Source organism: Cuculus canorus, chromosome 1 (genome assembly GCF_017976375.1).
Source record: "Cuculus canorus isolate bCucCan1 chromosome 1, bCucCan1.pri, whole genome shotgun sequence".
Classification (NCBI taxonomy): domain Eukaryota; kingdom Metazoa; phylum Chordata; class Aves; order Cuculiformes; family Cuculidae; genus Cuculus; species Cuculus canorus.
In genome coordinates this window covers 153275738-153291975 of record NC_071401.1, presented here as the reverse complement: position 1 = coordinate 153291975, position 16238 = coordinate 153275738, and the positions used below count along the sequence as shown (strand labels likewise).

General features: G+C 42.3%; 1 protein-coding gene across 3 annotated transcripts; it reads right to left on the bottom strand.

Annotated features, from left to right (window-relative positions):
• Positions 1-451: 451 nt before the first annotated feature.
• Positions 452-15463, bottom strand: LOC104065901 (colony stimulating factor 2 receptor subunit beta). Of its 3 annotated transcripts, none has more exons than XM_054054156.1 (14): positions 15177-15463; positions 14222-14521; positions 12616-12745; positions 10454-10638; positions 9992-10140; positions 8950-9121; positions 8722-8854; positions 8459-8619; positions 6468-6613; positions 6193-6364; positions 5056-5146; positions 4712-4781; positions 2665-2768; positions 452-2379 (listed from the first exon to the last, which is right to left on the bottom strand). In XM_054054156.1, exons 2-14 carry the CDS (start codon positions 14283-14285, stop codon positions 1203-1205), a joined length of 2754 nt encoding a protein of 917 aa, XP_053910131.1. In that variant the 5' UTR covers positions 14286-14521; positions 15177-15463; the 3' UTR covers positions 452-1202. The 3 variants fall into 3 exon arrangements, with proteins under 3 accessions (XP_053910131.1, XP_053910140.1, XP_053910151.1); XM_054054165.1 differs by having other exon boundaries at positions 14222-14384; XM_054054176.1 differs by having other exon boundaries at positions 14222-14381.
• Between the last annotated feature and the right edge of the window lie 775 nt (positions 15464-16238).

Genomic DNA, 16238 nt, shown 5'->3' with positions numbered 1-16238 from the left:
ATCTCTGTCAAATAGCAGAGCAAAGTCAGGAGAAAACATCCTACCTCACGGGTGGCATAGCTGAACCTACAGAATTTTTTGAGACCTGATCAGATGACCTAATAGTAATGTTATTGTAACCACAATGCTCTTAACATATGAAAGAAAAGATTTGTAAGAAGAAAGAATATTTTTTATTAGTACAAATTTTATATTTGAAAAAAGAATTTTTTTTTAATGCAATCCCACCTTCAGGTCTGAAACAGCTGGCAGATCTGAACAAATTCTCTTGCTTTGCACCACTTTCTTTATAGCAGAAGTGGGGGAAAGATAGCTTCTCTTAACACAGCTTATTAATCAGCAAAAATAAAAAAATCCCTAAATATAAATTACATAGTTAAGATTAATTATATCATGCATAACCAGCCAAAGAACTTAAAAGAAAATCAAATAGCATTTTAACACTGCAAGGTGCCTGTCATTTTCTGTTACTTGTCTCACTCCTTTCCTCTCACCACACCTTATGAGTTCTTGTGTTTTCTTTCAGTAATGTATCTTCTCCATGGTTCTCTACAGCCTAGTTTATGTATCCTGATAATGCTTCCTTCTTACCCTTAGAATACACTGTGATACACTGTACCTTAACATTAAGGTTCCCATTGCAGAGGCATTGGAACTAGATGATCTTTAAGGTCCCTTCCAACCCAACCGATTCTATGATTCTACAATTCTAAGATTCTATAATTCTATGATTCTATGATTAAGAAAGGTTTCCTGGACTTCAACAGTTTTTCCTTATTTTTTATTTACACTTCTATTACTGTCTGGGTTTTTTTTCACCTTAGATTATACCTATTTCATGCCAGTAGTGGAAAGGTAGAGATACGAAAGCTCCTTGGTGACTCTTGGATCTATTTTACACGTATAAATTCAACAAAATTGCTCTTAAGAATGTAAGTTTTCTTTCCAAGGTTTCCAAATCTGCCTTCTGACAGCATGTCACGCAGATAAGTCCACATCGACTGCCACAAGTTTTGCCTCAGGCAATCTGGTAATATTGCAAGATGACTGTGATGTGTCACAAGATCATGAGGCGGTTAAACTGTTCATCATAGATAAGCCAAAAAGTTTATTTATTCCTAGATTTGAGGGTTCATTTTCATCAGACAGTTGAAATCTCTTTCAGTTATCTGTAGCTTTGCTATTCATTGGTATTTTCCCATTTAACAGATTTCTCTGATCCTCAAAGATTGGTGCCAGGAAAAGTAATCATCTGATTTCAGGTTTTTGAAAAGCTGAATAGCCTGCATTTTTGATATCTCCTTTTCCTTGCCATTGATGGATTCATTATCTGATACAGGTTTCACAGGTATCATCTTGCCTTCAGAAGGTTTCTTTACCTCGTGCTCTTCCTGACTAACATCGATCTTCACACCCGATTTTAGGCTGTGGAAGCAATAGTCACCAACCTGGCAGAGGAAAACTGGCTCAGGGCTGTCAGGGTTTAATACCACCAAGTTACCTTCTGACAAAGGCTGCTTTCTAGGAAGATCACTTCCCTTCTCTAAGACAGGCAAAGAAGTCTTTGTGGGTTCTGAATGTCCATGGAGACTTAAAGGGACGGTAAGATAGTCTCCAAATGTATTCAGGTGCAATTCGGGAGAAGAGGTCGGTGCTTGACCTGAAACTGGGACCATGACATCAGTTTTCCCAGGAAAAAACTCATGGCAAGAGTGGTCATTGGGAGGCTGGGGCACCTGTGTGTCATGAGGTAGCTCCCCAGCAGTGACAAGTGGCGGAAGGCTGGAGTCACTGGCTGAGGGCCGTAACAAGCTCTCTGTGGTGATGTACTCCAAGGGGCAGCTAAGAACTGCTGGAGATTTCTGCTCTTCGGTTCTCACGTTCACGCCTTTCCCATAGGCTGGTGGAGCTGGTGAGACTTCTTTCTCATTATTGAGGTGCTGCATGATGTGTTTCTCATTCGGGAGCAGGAAGGGCTGTGGAGGACCTGCTCCTGGATGTTCTTGCCTCTGTGGAGCCTGAGGACTGTCTTCCTTTGGGAGAGCCATATACTGGAGGGAAACTGATTTCCCATGGATCCCTACTGGGTCCACTGCCAGAGTATGACGCACATCAGGCTGGGAGGACATCATTGAGCTGTACAAGTATGGACCATTGAAAGCAAAGCAAGGGATCGCTGCCTGAGAAGCAATACTTGCATCAGCACTGCTTCTTCTTGAAACACGAACGGAATGAGCAGCAATTTGACTTGAGCAGGCAACTGGAGTGTGCTCTGGCTCATTTAAAGCATGGTATGAATTCTGTTGGTCCAGTGCAACAGGCAAAACATCTGTCTTTATAATCTGCCCTTCAGGGGACTTTGATGAAGTCTTCATCTGCCTGAATGAGGGAAAGTTAAAAGTCGTTCATGAGAGATATTCTTGTGGTAAACATTAATTACAAAACAAGTTCTGTTGAAAACACACATAGCTACACACAGGGTTAGAAAAAATCTTTCATGGAGAAGCAGGCTAAACAAGATAGCAAAAAAAAATTGTATCTCTTTGTCAAAAGCATCTTGCATAGGCTTTTTAGTGACAGAACATTCGATAATATCCTGCCGTGACTTAGAGAGCTCTTTGAGACTATCATCCACAGTGTCACTAGAATATGCTGTTCACTCACCTATCCATGACTTGAAGGATGCTAGCCTGCTCCATCTTGTCTGAAAGGCTGTATTTGTTGATGTCCAGTTGGCTGCTTGTTGGCCGGTTTCCTAAATGTACTTTCTGAAAACAAAAGGGCATATATTACAAAAGGGCAGTGTATCACTGGCAGTAGAATCAAGAATGATACATTCCTCATGGAAAAATAAAACAAATAGGAGAGCCTGCAGCAGCTGGCAATAAGGATACAACTTCACTAATGACTAGAAGGTATGTTCTGTTCGCCAGAAGACAGTTACCTCAAACCCATATTGCCCTACCAGTGACCGAACTACAAGTACCCAGGGAGGCAACTAGGAAAGATGCCCTCTTAGACTTGTTATTTGTGAATAGAAAAAGACTCATGGGGGATGTGATGGCAGGTGGCTGCTTGTCCACAGTGATCATTAAATAGTTGAGTTTAAAATTTTCAGAGTAATGAGAAAAAAGGACAGCAGACCTGCTTACCTTAGGTTTAAAGAGACCAAACTTTAATCTACACAGGGAACCACTTCACAGTGTCCATGGGAATCTGCTTTTGAGGGCTGGGGAGTCCATGAGTGCTGATCAGCTTTTAAAAAACATTTTTTAAAAGCATAGAAGCAGGCAATACCATTGTGTCATAAGTCAAGCAAGCTGGGCAAATCAGCTTGGCTGAACAGGGAACTCCTTATGGAGCTCAAGAGGAAAAATAAATCGTCTGATCTCTGGAAGCATGATCAGGCTTCAAATGAATATTACAGAGCTGTGGTTTCTATATGCAGGGAGAAGACACGAAAGGCCAAAGCTCGGTTGGAGTTGAAGCTGGCCAGTGCTGTATCAGACAACAAGAAGGGCTTTTTTTACGTATCTTAATAACAAGAGGAGGTCTAGAGAAAACATTGGATCAACACTTGATGGTGGTCACCGTACTGATAGGGTTGAAGAAAAAGCAGAGGCATTCAATGCATTTTTCCTCAGTCTTTGTAATACTGACAAAGTTTGGACTACACCGTCCTCTGAGTCAGAGGACTACGAGTGCAGGAACAGTAACTTCCAGTTTTTACTGTAGAGATTAGGGAAAAGAAATGAACCTGAGGCTTTACTATAAGCGTAACCTGTTTGCCTTCTGGCACAAGAGAATCCATCCCTAGTCTTTCCTGTCTATTTGGAAATTATTTATTAATCCAGGTCATTACAATGAAAGTCCGTTTTACAGCAATATAACAAAAATGCAATGGTTAGCAAACGAGTACACATAAATATAGATACACACACACACACACAAATATAGATACTGTAAGCACTCATTCACCTCACACAGAAGTCATATTGTAAAATAGATACATTGAATTGGCAGTTACTGTAATACATCCCTTTATGAACATACAACAGAAGCAACTGTTATATGAAAAATACGTGTGTGGCTATGTGTGGGGGTGGGCATATTGTTGAATTAGCTATTCTTGTAACACTGGAAGACCTTTACCACCAAAATGTAGAGATGCCTATACCACCCTTTCCCAATGTTGAGGGTTTTTTTGAGACAGAAAGAAGTGAGGGAGGTTCTACTTAACATCTTTGACCAAATTCTGTCTTTGTTCCTTGATTTCCAGTAAAGAATGCTTGTCCTGGTAACAGAGAGGCACGTAACAAACTTTATTCCAGAAAATCCAGATCCTTTAAAATAAAAGTCTCTTTTATAGGGCTACCTATTCTATAAAGCTCTGAATAAGTGTTGATTACTATTTGGTGAAGACTGAAAATATAAACTGATGATGTTTTTTAATGAAACTAGATTATTTCAGTCGGTTAAAATTATAAAGTGTTGAAAATTTTATGGCTGGATTTCAAATCAGAGTGAGGCTGACAAGCACAAGATAAAGAAATCTACCAGTATAGATTTAAGATCACATTTATGTTGAATATGACCAGAAATTCTTCTAAAAATAAGACATAGACTAATGAAGATATCTGTTAATTGAGGACTAGAAGACAAGAAGAAAGAGAAAAACAATGAACACTTCAAGGTACAGTTCTTCTCTTACCCCCAGGTAGCTCTGGATCAGGAGACTCTTGCTGGGGTTTGGAATCTTTTCCTCCCACATTTTCTTCTTCCTGTAACAACACACAGAGGTTTCAAGATTTGCTTCTCAGTGTGGCTGCAACCAGAAAAGACTGCACCCTGACACCATGCAAGGCACTACCAAGGCCCCAGCACGCCACCACCCAACTCTCACATTTGCACAGACATGCACAACATTGCCCATTGCACGCCAAGGCTCATCTTCATGTATACCTCTCTCTCATGGGGTACAAGCAGTGCCTCAGCCTTTAGGTGACCCATGGAGACAACACACTGCTAAATCTCCTGGTCACGATGCAAACATACCTGAGGAAATACTTGTAGCTGCAATAAGAAACTATTAGCAAAGTGATGATGACAGCTGGGAACACCACTGGGAGAACCACTGATGGCAGAACTGAAACAGAGAAGAGAGAAAAAGCTATCCATCTGCAGAGTGGTTGCTTCCTGTAACAGGCTCTTCACTCTGGTCACCCTTCATACAAGCAGATTGGAGAAACATAGGCGACACGTCATGGGACATGATCGAGAGACCTTCTATCTGTTTGATACCCTCCAAAGTGAGAGAGATCATATGTGGCCTGCACAGCTTAGTGACCAAAGAAGTTCATCGTTTCCTTTACTGATTATTTTTCACTGACCTCAGAGTAAACAGTTTATGCTAACAAAAAGATGGTTAGGCACCTCACTCCACCATGAATAACAGGCATGTCTTCAGGCATCTCAGGCCTGCTTCTTCTGTACAGTTCTGAATACATGGGGGGTCTCAGAGATTTTCTAAGACAGAGCTTCCTCTGCTAATGGTTATAACTGATCATTAACAACAGACCCATTTCTTCCTGAGCAACCTCATGAGAATTTGCCCACTGTCTTACCACTACAAACTTCTTCAGGATAAACCATGTCAGATTCTATTACTTTGGGTGCAAGACCCTATGATAGCAGACATTCTGCCTCTAAGTCCAAACCCAGGAAAACTATGTAAATGTTTTTATCTCCGGTATACGCTAGTGTGTGTTTTATGCAACCCTACATTCACTCTGCAAATAGAAAAGACGAACGGCTTATATTCTGTTTTCTTGCAGCCTCATGTTCTTCGGTCACCGACAGTAGAATGGACTACTGGAATCAGGAAACAAAGATGATCTTTGGGGCAGGATCTTTGCTTGATTCTCCATGTGGAAACCTTTATGGTTGACTGTACTCACCTTGTGAAGGGAAGGAGGAAAGAAGATTAATAGGTCATTCCTGCTTACCTTCTTGATTAGCACTGCTGCTGCATTGAAAGGATGCAGACAGGGCAGATACCTTGTTAAGTGACTCCAACTAGCTCATGGCTGGACCAAACTTTAACCCCAGCTGAGAGAATGCATTTTTCTAGACAGGTATTTCAGCCATTAACAGCCCACAAAACCTTACAGAAGTAGCCTGCATGAAAAGTACCATTCTCGGTCTTCCAGGTGAACTCCTCACTCCATTCACTCCAAGGCCCCTCATAATCCAGAGGTGTATTCACCCTTGCACGCATTTTTCCCTTATATTCTGTAGATGGATCAAGCATCTGCAGGGTGAAGATGAAAGGAGGTTCATCACTGCTGATATTTAACTTCTGGGTCTGGGGAGAAGAAAGAAGCACAAATTATGTAGGTGAGAGGAACTGCCTTTCCAATTTGCCCAGCAAAGAGAATTCTAGTTCTCCTGCACTTTCTAAGACTTACATTTTCATATTGGTTGCTTTTCCAGTACTCAACTTGGTATCTCTGTTTTATGAAGCTATACGGCAAATTATGTTTTATCCATCTCAGTTCATACTCTTGGTTCTCTGTCACTGTTACTGACACATTTGCAGGTGGCAGCACCTTAACTGGAAGACAAGAAAAGTTTCAGGGTGCTTATCAAGATACTGGTCCAGCACTCCCTTTCACCACTGTGAGTTGTTTCCAGAGTCTGAAAACAATGTTGTTTTGTCCAATGTACAATGTCTCAGCTCTTCAAAACTTCTTAATTCCCCACATCCTAATTTTCTAATCAAACACAATAAACTCATAGGCCATTAAATAAAAGGAAAACTATATCTATTCATATTGACAGCCCTCCATGTGTACAGGATCATAGAATCATAACATCATTAATATTGGACAATACCTCCAATATCCAGTGCATATCCTAAAGTGCCATATCTACACATTTTTTCAACACCTCCAGGGAAGGAGACTACACCACTTCCCTGAGCAGCTTGTTCCAGCATTTCACCACTGTATCAGTAAAAAAATTTTTCCTAATATCTGATCTAAACCTCTCCTGACACGACTTGAAGCTACTTCCTCTTGTCCTATCAATTGTTACTCGGGAGAAGAGATCAGCACCCTCCTTTCAAGTAGTTGTAGAGGGAGATAAGTTCTCCCCTCAGCCTCCTCTTCTCCAGACTAAACAATCTCCTTTCTCTCTGCCACTCCTCATAAGAATTGTTCTCCGGACCCTTTGCCAGCTTCGCTGCCCTTCTTTGCACATACTGCAGCAACTCAATGTCTTTCGTGAAGTGAGGGTCCCAAATCTGAACATGGTATTCAAGATGTGTGCTCAGCAGTGTCAAGTAGTCAAGTACAGAAGGACAATTGCCGCTCCTGCTGGCCACACCACTTCTGATACAAGCCAGGATGCTGTTGGCCTTCATACTACTGGCTTATGTTCAACTGGCTGTTAACCAGCACCCCAAGGTTCTTTTCTGCTAGGCAGCTTTCCAGCCACTCTTCCCCAAGCCTGTAGCATTCTGTGGAGTTGTTGTGGCCCAAGGTGCAGGACCTGGCACTTGGCCTTATAAACCTCATACAATGAACCTCAGCCCATCTATCTAACTTGACCAAATCCCTCTGTAGAGACTTCCTACCCTGAAGCAGATCGACACTCCCACCTCATTTGTTACCATCTGCAAACTTACTGAGGGCACACTCAATCCATTCATCCAAATAACTGATTAAGGTGTTAAACAAGACAGGCCCCAAAACCGAGCGCTGAGGAACACCACTTGTAACTGGCCATCAAGTGGATTTGGAGTCAACTCGTGAAGAGCAGTTAAACATTATTTGAAACATCTGTACTGATCCCCCACATTTCTAGAGGTTTTCAGCTCTCTTGCAGCTGATGCTGGATATTTTCACCGACTGCAGGAGCCCTCTCGGTTCTAGTCTGTGAAATGCAGCACCAGTGTCTCCAGGTACGTGCAAGCAGACATGATCCACCTGGCACACCTCACTCGACAGAGGAGTCCTGCCTCATCCAGTGGTCTATAGGCCACTGCACAAACCCACAAGAGCTGAAGTGGCTTCTTAAGAAATCACATAGTGACATACTCCCCACAAACACCTCTCACCACAGCTCCCTGTCACCTGGACACCCAAGAAGGTCAATCACAGAGAAGTCACCAGAGCGACAGCCACCCACAGAGGACCTCAGGGTCACAATCCAGATTCCTGCGCATCAGTTTCCTCTGCTGCACCTTCCTCCGAGGAACAAATGCCACCAAGGAACTCCACACCTACAAGCCACCTCTCCCAGACCTCTGAACTAATACAGCCTCCAGGTCTTTTATTCATCAGTCCCAGTCTCTTCCTCGTCCAACACACTTCCTCACCACCTCTGTCCTCAGCCCTGCATGCCCAGCCAGGCATCTCTCCAACCAGGAGAAGCCAGAAACCACACAGCAACTCACTGTTCTTGTAGGCTTCAATCACTTTCTCTTCTGTCTTGGCCCGGACGGACACATGGTAGTGGCTCTGACTGCTGGAGTTGGTAACAGGGATCTCACAGCTCTGGACCACATGTGGGGTGTGGGGCAAAGCCTTCTCATGCACAGGAGAGCACTCCTCTTCTCTGAGGGGAGAAAAAGAGGTTGTGCTGAGATCAGGAGGAATGGGATGGAGCAGAAACTCCATGGGAGAGGTGCAGGCACACTGCCATAAGCAAAGCACATACGCTGATGCTGGGGTGGCCCTGAAGAACAAGCCAAAGAGGACAGAGGTGGTGATCGCTTTCTTCACTTCCCAGCTGCACATCAGACGATCTGCACCGTTGAAGAGGCAGCGAAGGTTCCTGGGCTGAAGGCCGCCTTCAGAGAAGATGAGAGCAAGGTCAGTGCCAGGAAAAGTCGGGCTTCTCTGCCAGCACTTCCACCCTGCACGACTCTGCTCCATCCCAAAATACCTCCAGGGGTCTCCCACAACACTTCCGTGCTCCAGTCGCTGTATTGGCCAGAGAAGCCACTGTCCAACCACGGTTTGGCTCGCACACGGGCAATGTAGCTGCTCCCTGGGACAAGGTCCTCATGGCGGAGATGGCAGCGTGTGGTGTTGGAGAGCAAGACCGAGGCAGCTTTCTTTTGTTGGTGGAAAAGATGTAGAACAGAAAGGGGAGAAATTGAGGAGTTAGGGAACGGAGAAGAGGGGTGAAGGCAAGTCAGGGAAGGATTGGTAGGAGGTGACTGACAGGCTGCATCTCCTAGCATCCCCATGTATGGTCCATGCACACCCTGCAGTGCTTCTTGCTTCCATGCTAGGGGGGGTTTCAGTGTGCTTGCCGACAGCATTGCACAGGATAGGTGAGGCACAGGCATGGTTGGACACAATCTACCCCAGCAGGTTGGCCAGCTTCTGCAGCTTGCAGGGCCCCAGTTTTCTTCAGCATCATCTATCCAAGTTCACGACACTGATCAGTGCAGAATTTTGTGTGAATATGGCCAAGACACTTCTCTTAAAAAATAAATATCAGCTTGATAAATACAGAGCAGAAACATATGCAGATCTAGGAAAATAATAGGGCAAAGAGTATGGACTCTTAAAAAAATTAACTAAAACCCACCAAACATATCCTTCTGAAAGAAGAAGCAGCTTAAATACATTTTACTCTTTTCCCAAATGAACCAGTAGGTTCCTGTTGTAATATGCTTTATTTCCATTTGGGAGGGAGTCAGGGCAAAATCAATTTGAACTCAAAAGCCAAGCACAGTGCTTTTTTTCAGAGAAGAACAGATCTTTACATTGCATTCAGGACAAATGGTATTTCATGAGACAAATCACTTGCAAAGAGAAAGAGAGCCCCTCCCACCTGACCTGAAACAGTGTTTGTTGCATCTCCTCATAGTGCCTGAGAACAGAAAGGCCATTCATTTGCACAACTTTGCCAGCAGCTCTTAACTACCCAAAAGGGTGCAGCCCAAACCAGGACAACCCAGCTTCTCTGCTCTTACCTCCCAGGACTCCCATTGCCGCTTGTAAGTGACTTCATACTCCAGTGCATTGCCCAGACCTTGGCTTCCATCAGCCGCTTTCCAGGTCAGCAAGAAGTCTCTTGATCTCATCAAGCTGACTGAGAGGTTTTGCGGTGGGAGGGGCTGAACTGGAAGGTGAAGATACAGCCCATAAAATGAGATAGTGAGGACACGGAGAGGGGAAGAAATTACCTAGGTAATCTTCCCCAATTCCAGAATATCTTATTCTTGTCACACCAAGTAGCTCCCTCTTGAGCTCCCCTTCCAGGTCCAGTTGCTTACAGAAACTTGACCTCTCCCCTCCCTGTCCCATCCCCTCAATGTGGAACTCTGGCAGTTTTCACAATGGAAGTGGAATTCACTTCCTGACTGAATGGCAAATACTTTCTCAAAGATCCCTAATATTCATTGGAAAATGAGAATTTGGTATTTAATCCTTACCATTTTGGAAAAGATCAACATTTAGTTCTGCTTGAAGCATCTTGTTAGGTTTGAAGCTGTAAGTTTGATCTACCCCTATTCCGAAAAAGTTTGTAGTGTTGTGACAAATCCAGTGCACATAGGAGCCTGAAGGCTCATGTAAGTCATTTTCTGTCTGGCGTTTGCAAAACATCTCCTTGTTCTCCCTGTGAAAAGAGAAAGTAATCTATAAAGATGATTTGAAGACCTATAGTTAATGCAAAATTAAATACCTGAAACCAATTCCATTCCATTATGTTGTTATAATTTACTCAGGCACTTATTTCCTCTTCTCACTGTACTTATTAGTCCTGTTTTTCATCAGTTAATAAGACAAATATTCTTAGGATTTTTGTCTAATGCCTTCCCATTCCAAAAGTGTGCAGATGAACATTATATTTTGGTTTCAAACAAGTTAGTTTTTAGCCTAACTCTACGTCATCTCATATTTTTTGTTTGAGAAATAGTATGACGAAAAATAATGCATGGAAATGCACCTTTTACTCAGAGTCAAAGGCCATAAAGTTTCTGATGATCCTTAGCTTCTTAAGGACTTAGTTTTTCATTTTGCAGTCCCAGAAAGACACTTCAAAAAACACATTTTCCAACCAAAATGTACTTTGATATCCTCAGTAGTTCTGTTCTGTCAGGGGACCTTATGTATTCATTAAAGATTTCATCCAGAATGTTAATCATCCTTTCAGATAACATTTCTCCAGGCCAAGGAGCATCAGGGAAATTAGAAACACTATTTTAAAGTAGACGGGAGAGGATAAGCTTTGTGTGTTTGCAGCAGCCTGAGCTGCTGGACAGATGTGTTGCTTCTTTTTGTACCCTCTGAAATTTTGTCTGTGCTTATGGCTTCATGCCCAGTATATTACATTGTTCCAGTTCAGATGAGAAATATTAGGTTATGAATATCTAAGGCCAAATACTGTCTTCCAGGATAGGCTAGGAGGATAGGAGGATAGGAGTCTCATAGCCAACTATACATCAGAAAGCATTATTCAGCATTATTGTTACTTTTGAAAGTTGGGTATTAGAGAGAAACCAGGAATATTCCTGAAGGATGAGTGGGACCAACCAGACATGTGTGGACCCTTAAATAAAAGAGTCAGCCCAAGGGCTGTGAAGTCCAGAAGATATTTCCATCTACTCACCAGCATTACCTTACAGTTTGGGATTTAGTCAACTATTCTTTATGCATGAGCTGACCTTGTTTAATCATTGTCCATTTTTATTTCAGGTCTGTGACTGTCCGCACTTAATATCTGATTGTCCAATTAGTTCCCATCAGTCACTTTCCCTGTGTGATTCACTTAACTCCATTATGCAGCAATGTTCCAGAGAATCCTCCAAAGGTCCAAGTAATTTTATATCATCTTTTCCAAGAAGTATTGGCTTCAAGATCCTGTTCCAAAGACCTGCCACTAATTTCAGCTGCATTTAAATCTATTAATTCCCCTTTCCTTTCCTTCCTGTATCCCTAGATTTTAATTCATCGTCTTCTCAGCTTTCCATCTTTGTCTTCCTCTCCCCCCTTGACTATTCTTCCCTTTATGTCTCTTCTTATCCTCACAATTGATCCAGTTTGTTGATTCACTTCTGTTTTCACAAGGAAACAGATGTAACAGAGAAGATACTGTCATTAACAGACCAGTATCTCCGAGAGGAAAAGCAATAGTCAGATGACATTACCAGCCTTCTTTATCTCACAAACACACAGTCTATACATATTTCTTGGAAGTGATCAAAACCGTAATTTCAGTAATGCCCCTAAAAAGGCAAAATAACAGCAGGAATGTCTCCTCCTTTTTAGTGTCATGCTCACACTTGTTCTGACACCATCTTCTCCACCCCATTCACAGCAACCTATAATCCCCATTTTATTTCATATCTATGATCGTACAACAAAATTACTGGAAAATAATGCAATGATGATAATAACAACTCCACTAACACACCCTACTCTTTCCTCCCTTCCTAAAAGAAGCCTCAGAAGCAGGCGCAACTTTAACTTTACTCCAGTGATGGAAAGAGGTGGTCAAGCTTTCTGAAAACCTGACTGCTGATGCTCAGGATTCCAAGCTGTGGTCAAGCTCCCTCTGGACTTTCATCCAGCAGAGCATATTTCAGGTACTTACATCATAATATTATCCCTTTGGTAAAGAACCATGCCAACGAGGGCATGAGCCTCCAAATGCTCTGTCCACGTGCAGGTCACCTGTGAGGTGTAGTCATTGTAGCACTTCAAGCTCTCCATAGGGACACTCTCTGAGAAAGGAATTCAAGAAAAAAAAAATATGTGGTGATTGCAAATGTAAATAATGAGAGATAGCAGGAGGTACAGTGATTCTGCCAGCAGAAAAGGGAAGGCATATAATTCTAGCCAAGGTATCACTTTCAAAACAGTCATTGTTTCCAGGGATTAGTAGATACCAGGTCATAAAGTATATGGTGACCATTTCATCTTTGTGTGTTGCTATATGAGACTTCTTTGCAACTGACCTCATAGTAAATGTTATGACACTAGAAAGGCATATTTAAAAGAGAGGTGCTCTGGGAAGAAACTTGTTATGACTCAGAAGAATGCCCGAAGTAATTTGTTGGAACAAGATTTTTGACCCAGAAAAGGCCAGACCTCTCATCAGGCATAACTTTGGGTGTTTTTTAGCCTCACAACTATGAAATGGGAAAATACACAGGCCACCTCTGGTACATGCATTACAAAGCAAGTTGCTTTCTTCTCCTTCTTTATTTTCTCTGAAAGTAATATCTGTGCCTCACTAATGGGATATGACGTTCAGATGACAGAGATGTTAGTGTACACACATGAGTGTGCTCTCTCAAATAATTTTTCTTGATGAGAACAACTATCAGCTTGGCTGAGGGGCTTTTTACAAGCCAAAAACACCAGGAAAGTATGATGACATCTTAGCTAGCAGGCATAAGAAGGACCTTACTTTGATCTTCTACTGAAAACCAGTGTGAAGTAAGTTCCATAGCATCCCTTGCATAATCAGAAAATGGAGCTGTAATGACTGTAAGGATAAAAGAATGCCAAGAAGACCAGTCTGACCTACACTAACACATTTTCAACCAGAGATCTCAAAGGGAGACGTCCTGCAGCTGGCACTGGCTCTGGGCCAGAAAGCGTAACTCCTCCAGCTACTGCAGGCATTGGCATCTGTCTTGGAAAACATAGATGTCCATGAGGCACACTTCTGACAATACTTTTATTTTGACCTGTTTAGGATGGGTGCAGGCTTAGTGTTCAGGCAGACATGGTGCACTGGGTGGTCCAAGGAAATACTTTCCAATCCCATCTCCGCTAAATTGAAGGGACAGGAGGAGAGGAGAGGAGAGGAGAGGAGAGGAGAGGAGAGGAGAGGAGAGGAGAGGAGAGGAGAGGAGAGGAGAGGAGAGGAGAGGAGAGGAGAGGAGAGGAGAGGAGAGGAGAGGAGAGGAGAGGAGAGGAGAGGAGAGGAGAGGAGAGGAGAGGAGAGGAGAGGAGAGGAGAGGAGAGGATTTCACCTATCCATACCACCAACCTACGACTCATTTGTCTCCATAAGCATCTGCTGCACACTGGTTTTGACAAGATGTCTGTTCTCCTAAAGCGTTGAAGATGGTGGCAGAAGGAAGCAGAGAAGCAAGCAGAAAATGAGGAAGAGCATTAGCTGAAAGGAGTCAGACAAAAAAAAGAAAGACAATAATGGAAGGATAAAAGAGAATATAATTTAAACTCACCTCGAATGGCTTGGACATTGAAGACTAAATATAGATTCAGCAGAAGGATGAAAAAGTCTTTCATGATTATACTGTCCTTTGCACACAAGTTTGATCCTAATTCAGGAGACAATTGTTTTCATTTCCCACTGGCTACAGTCTTGCTTTGCTTATTGTGGAGCTTCTTGTTTTCATTTCACATAAAGAGAAGTAAAACTGAATTAGGAAACTTCTTTAGGTTTCCTGTTGGAGTGACATTCAGAAAGAACTTCTACCAAGTATTTCTTTTAGGACAAAATCCATATCTTCTTATTGTGTGAGCTTGCAATAAGGGAAAAGAATGAGGAATTAAATGCACATTTCCAAGGAAGTGCAGGGAACAAAACCCAATCTTAATCTGTGAAGAGAACTCAGCCTTCAAATTTATTCATCCTTCTGCTCTTCATGCTCAAAGCCTTCCTAATGAACCACAATGGTGTTGGTTTTCACCTTTCTTTAAAAATATGATCCCCAACCCCATAGCTCCTGGGAGATACAGGGGCTGAATTTCCACATTCATTCACTTTCAGGCTTCTCTTCAACATGCTACTTTTCCATCTGCTCTCCAAACAAAATGCAAATTGTTTAAGTAACAGTCTTGTCAAAAGACCATGGACCACGTTGTTCAATAATGAAATTTCAAGTCATTTTGGCTGTCTTTCATTGCTCTCTCAAGAGTATAGTAAACTCACCTACTCAAGCATGTTACAGAGGTCAGACTTTTTTCTACTTCAAAGGAGCATGGAAAAAAGTCCTTTTAAGTTCCTGTTGGCTTTCATATTCCTGAATGCCATTTCCTTACACCAGAAACAGCTGGCTGAGCCCTTCAATAATCATTGCAGATGATGCATCCCTTAATGGCTTACAAGCCTTTGTATGAGAGCAGAATCTTTAGCAGTTTTCTTTTATTTTTTCAGGGAGGAAGCAGTTCACTTACCTGGATCCAGAGCTGTCTGTGAGGCAGATGCTTCAACCTGACGGGCAACTCTCCCTGTCTAGCCTTCTCCCATAGCATCAGAATCTGCTGGTGCAGAAACCTGCAAAATCACACCTCCCTAGAACTGGAGACAGAAGATATATACCAACCACAGGATCTTCTTGGCAAATAAGTCTTCAAAATAAGTGCTACATGTCTTCTATGCACCTCATATTCCACTTTGAAAGAAGCAAACCACGCCCTTTCTAGGAAAGTCTGTGTAATTGCTTGTAAAATAGGAAGTCTATACTTCCTATTTGATTGCCCAAAGTACGCACTTTTATGGGACCGCTTAACTGGGAAGGGCGGGGAAGGAAGTTTGACATTGCCATTCTGCATCTTAACAATTACTAGATCATAGGACTTGCATGTCTTCAGAAAAAAAAGAGGATCGACTGCAGAAGAAGTGAGAAAGACTAAGAATTCTCTGTTTTTCACTCCAATGCTGTTCCTCGCTTTACTCCAGGCTAAACAAGCTTCAAGACAGGGATCACTCTGTACTTTACAGGTTTTTGCACATATAGACTGGGGGAGGGAGAGAAATCCCTTTATCTCTGCACACCTTGAATTTGAGTAATATTTTCTAAAGTGTATTTTACCATTTTTCAACAATAATTAATAATAGATTATAAGTATTATAGTGCTTAGAGGAAAGAAAAGAAAACTGGTAACAAAAGTTGGTCTGAAGTTATCCTACATTCAAGGCAGACACATTGTTTTAAATTCAGCTTTAGAACTTAGCCCAGTAGCCTTCAATAGTAAGATCTATAGGAAAGTTAGGTAGTCATAAGGGAAAGACACACTCAGGTTTGCACTCTTGGGGGTAAACTATGGGGACTGAGTCCGCAGATACAGAATGTAACTGCCATAGTCTGTCTGCCCCACACTGAGACTGTACCCTCTCCAAATCCCTGTAGCACTGACCAAAACCATGGTTAGCACAACTAAGGTCTCACAAGGACTGCATCAATATACAAGGGAAAAGATATATACTTTAAATAGGAAAACACACAGAGCAAGAGA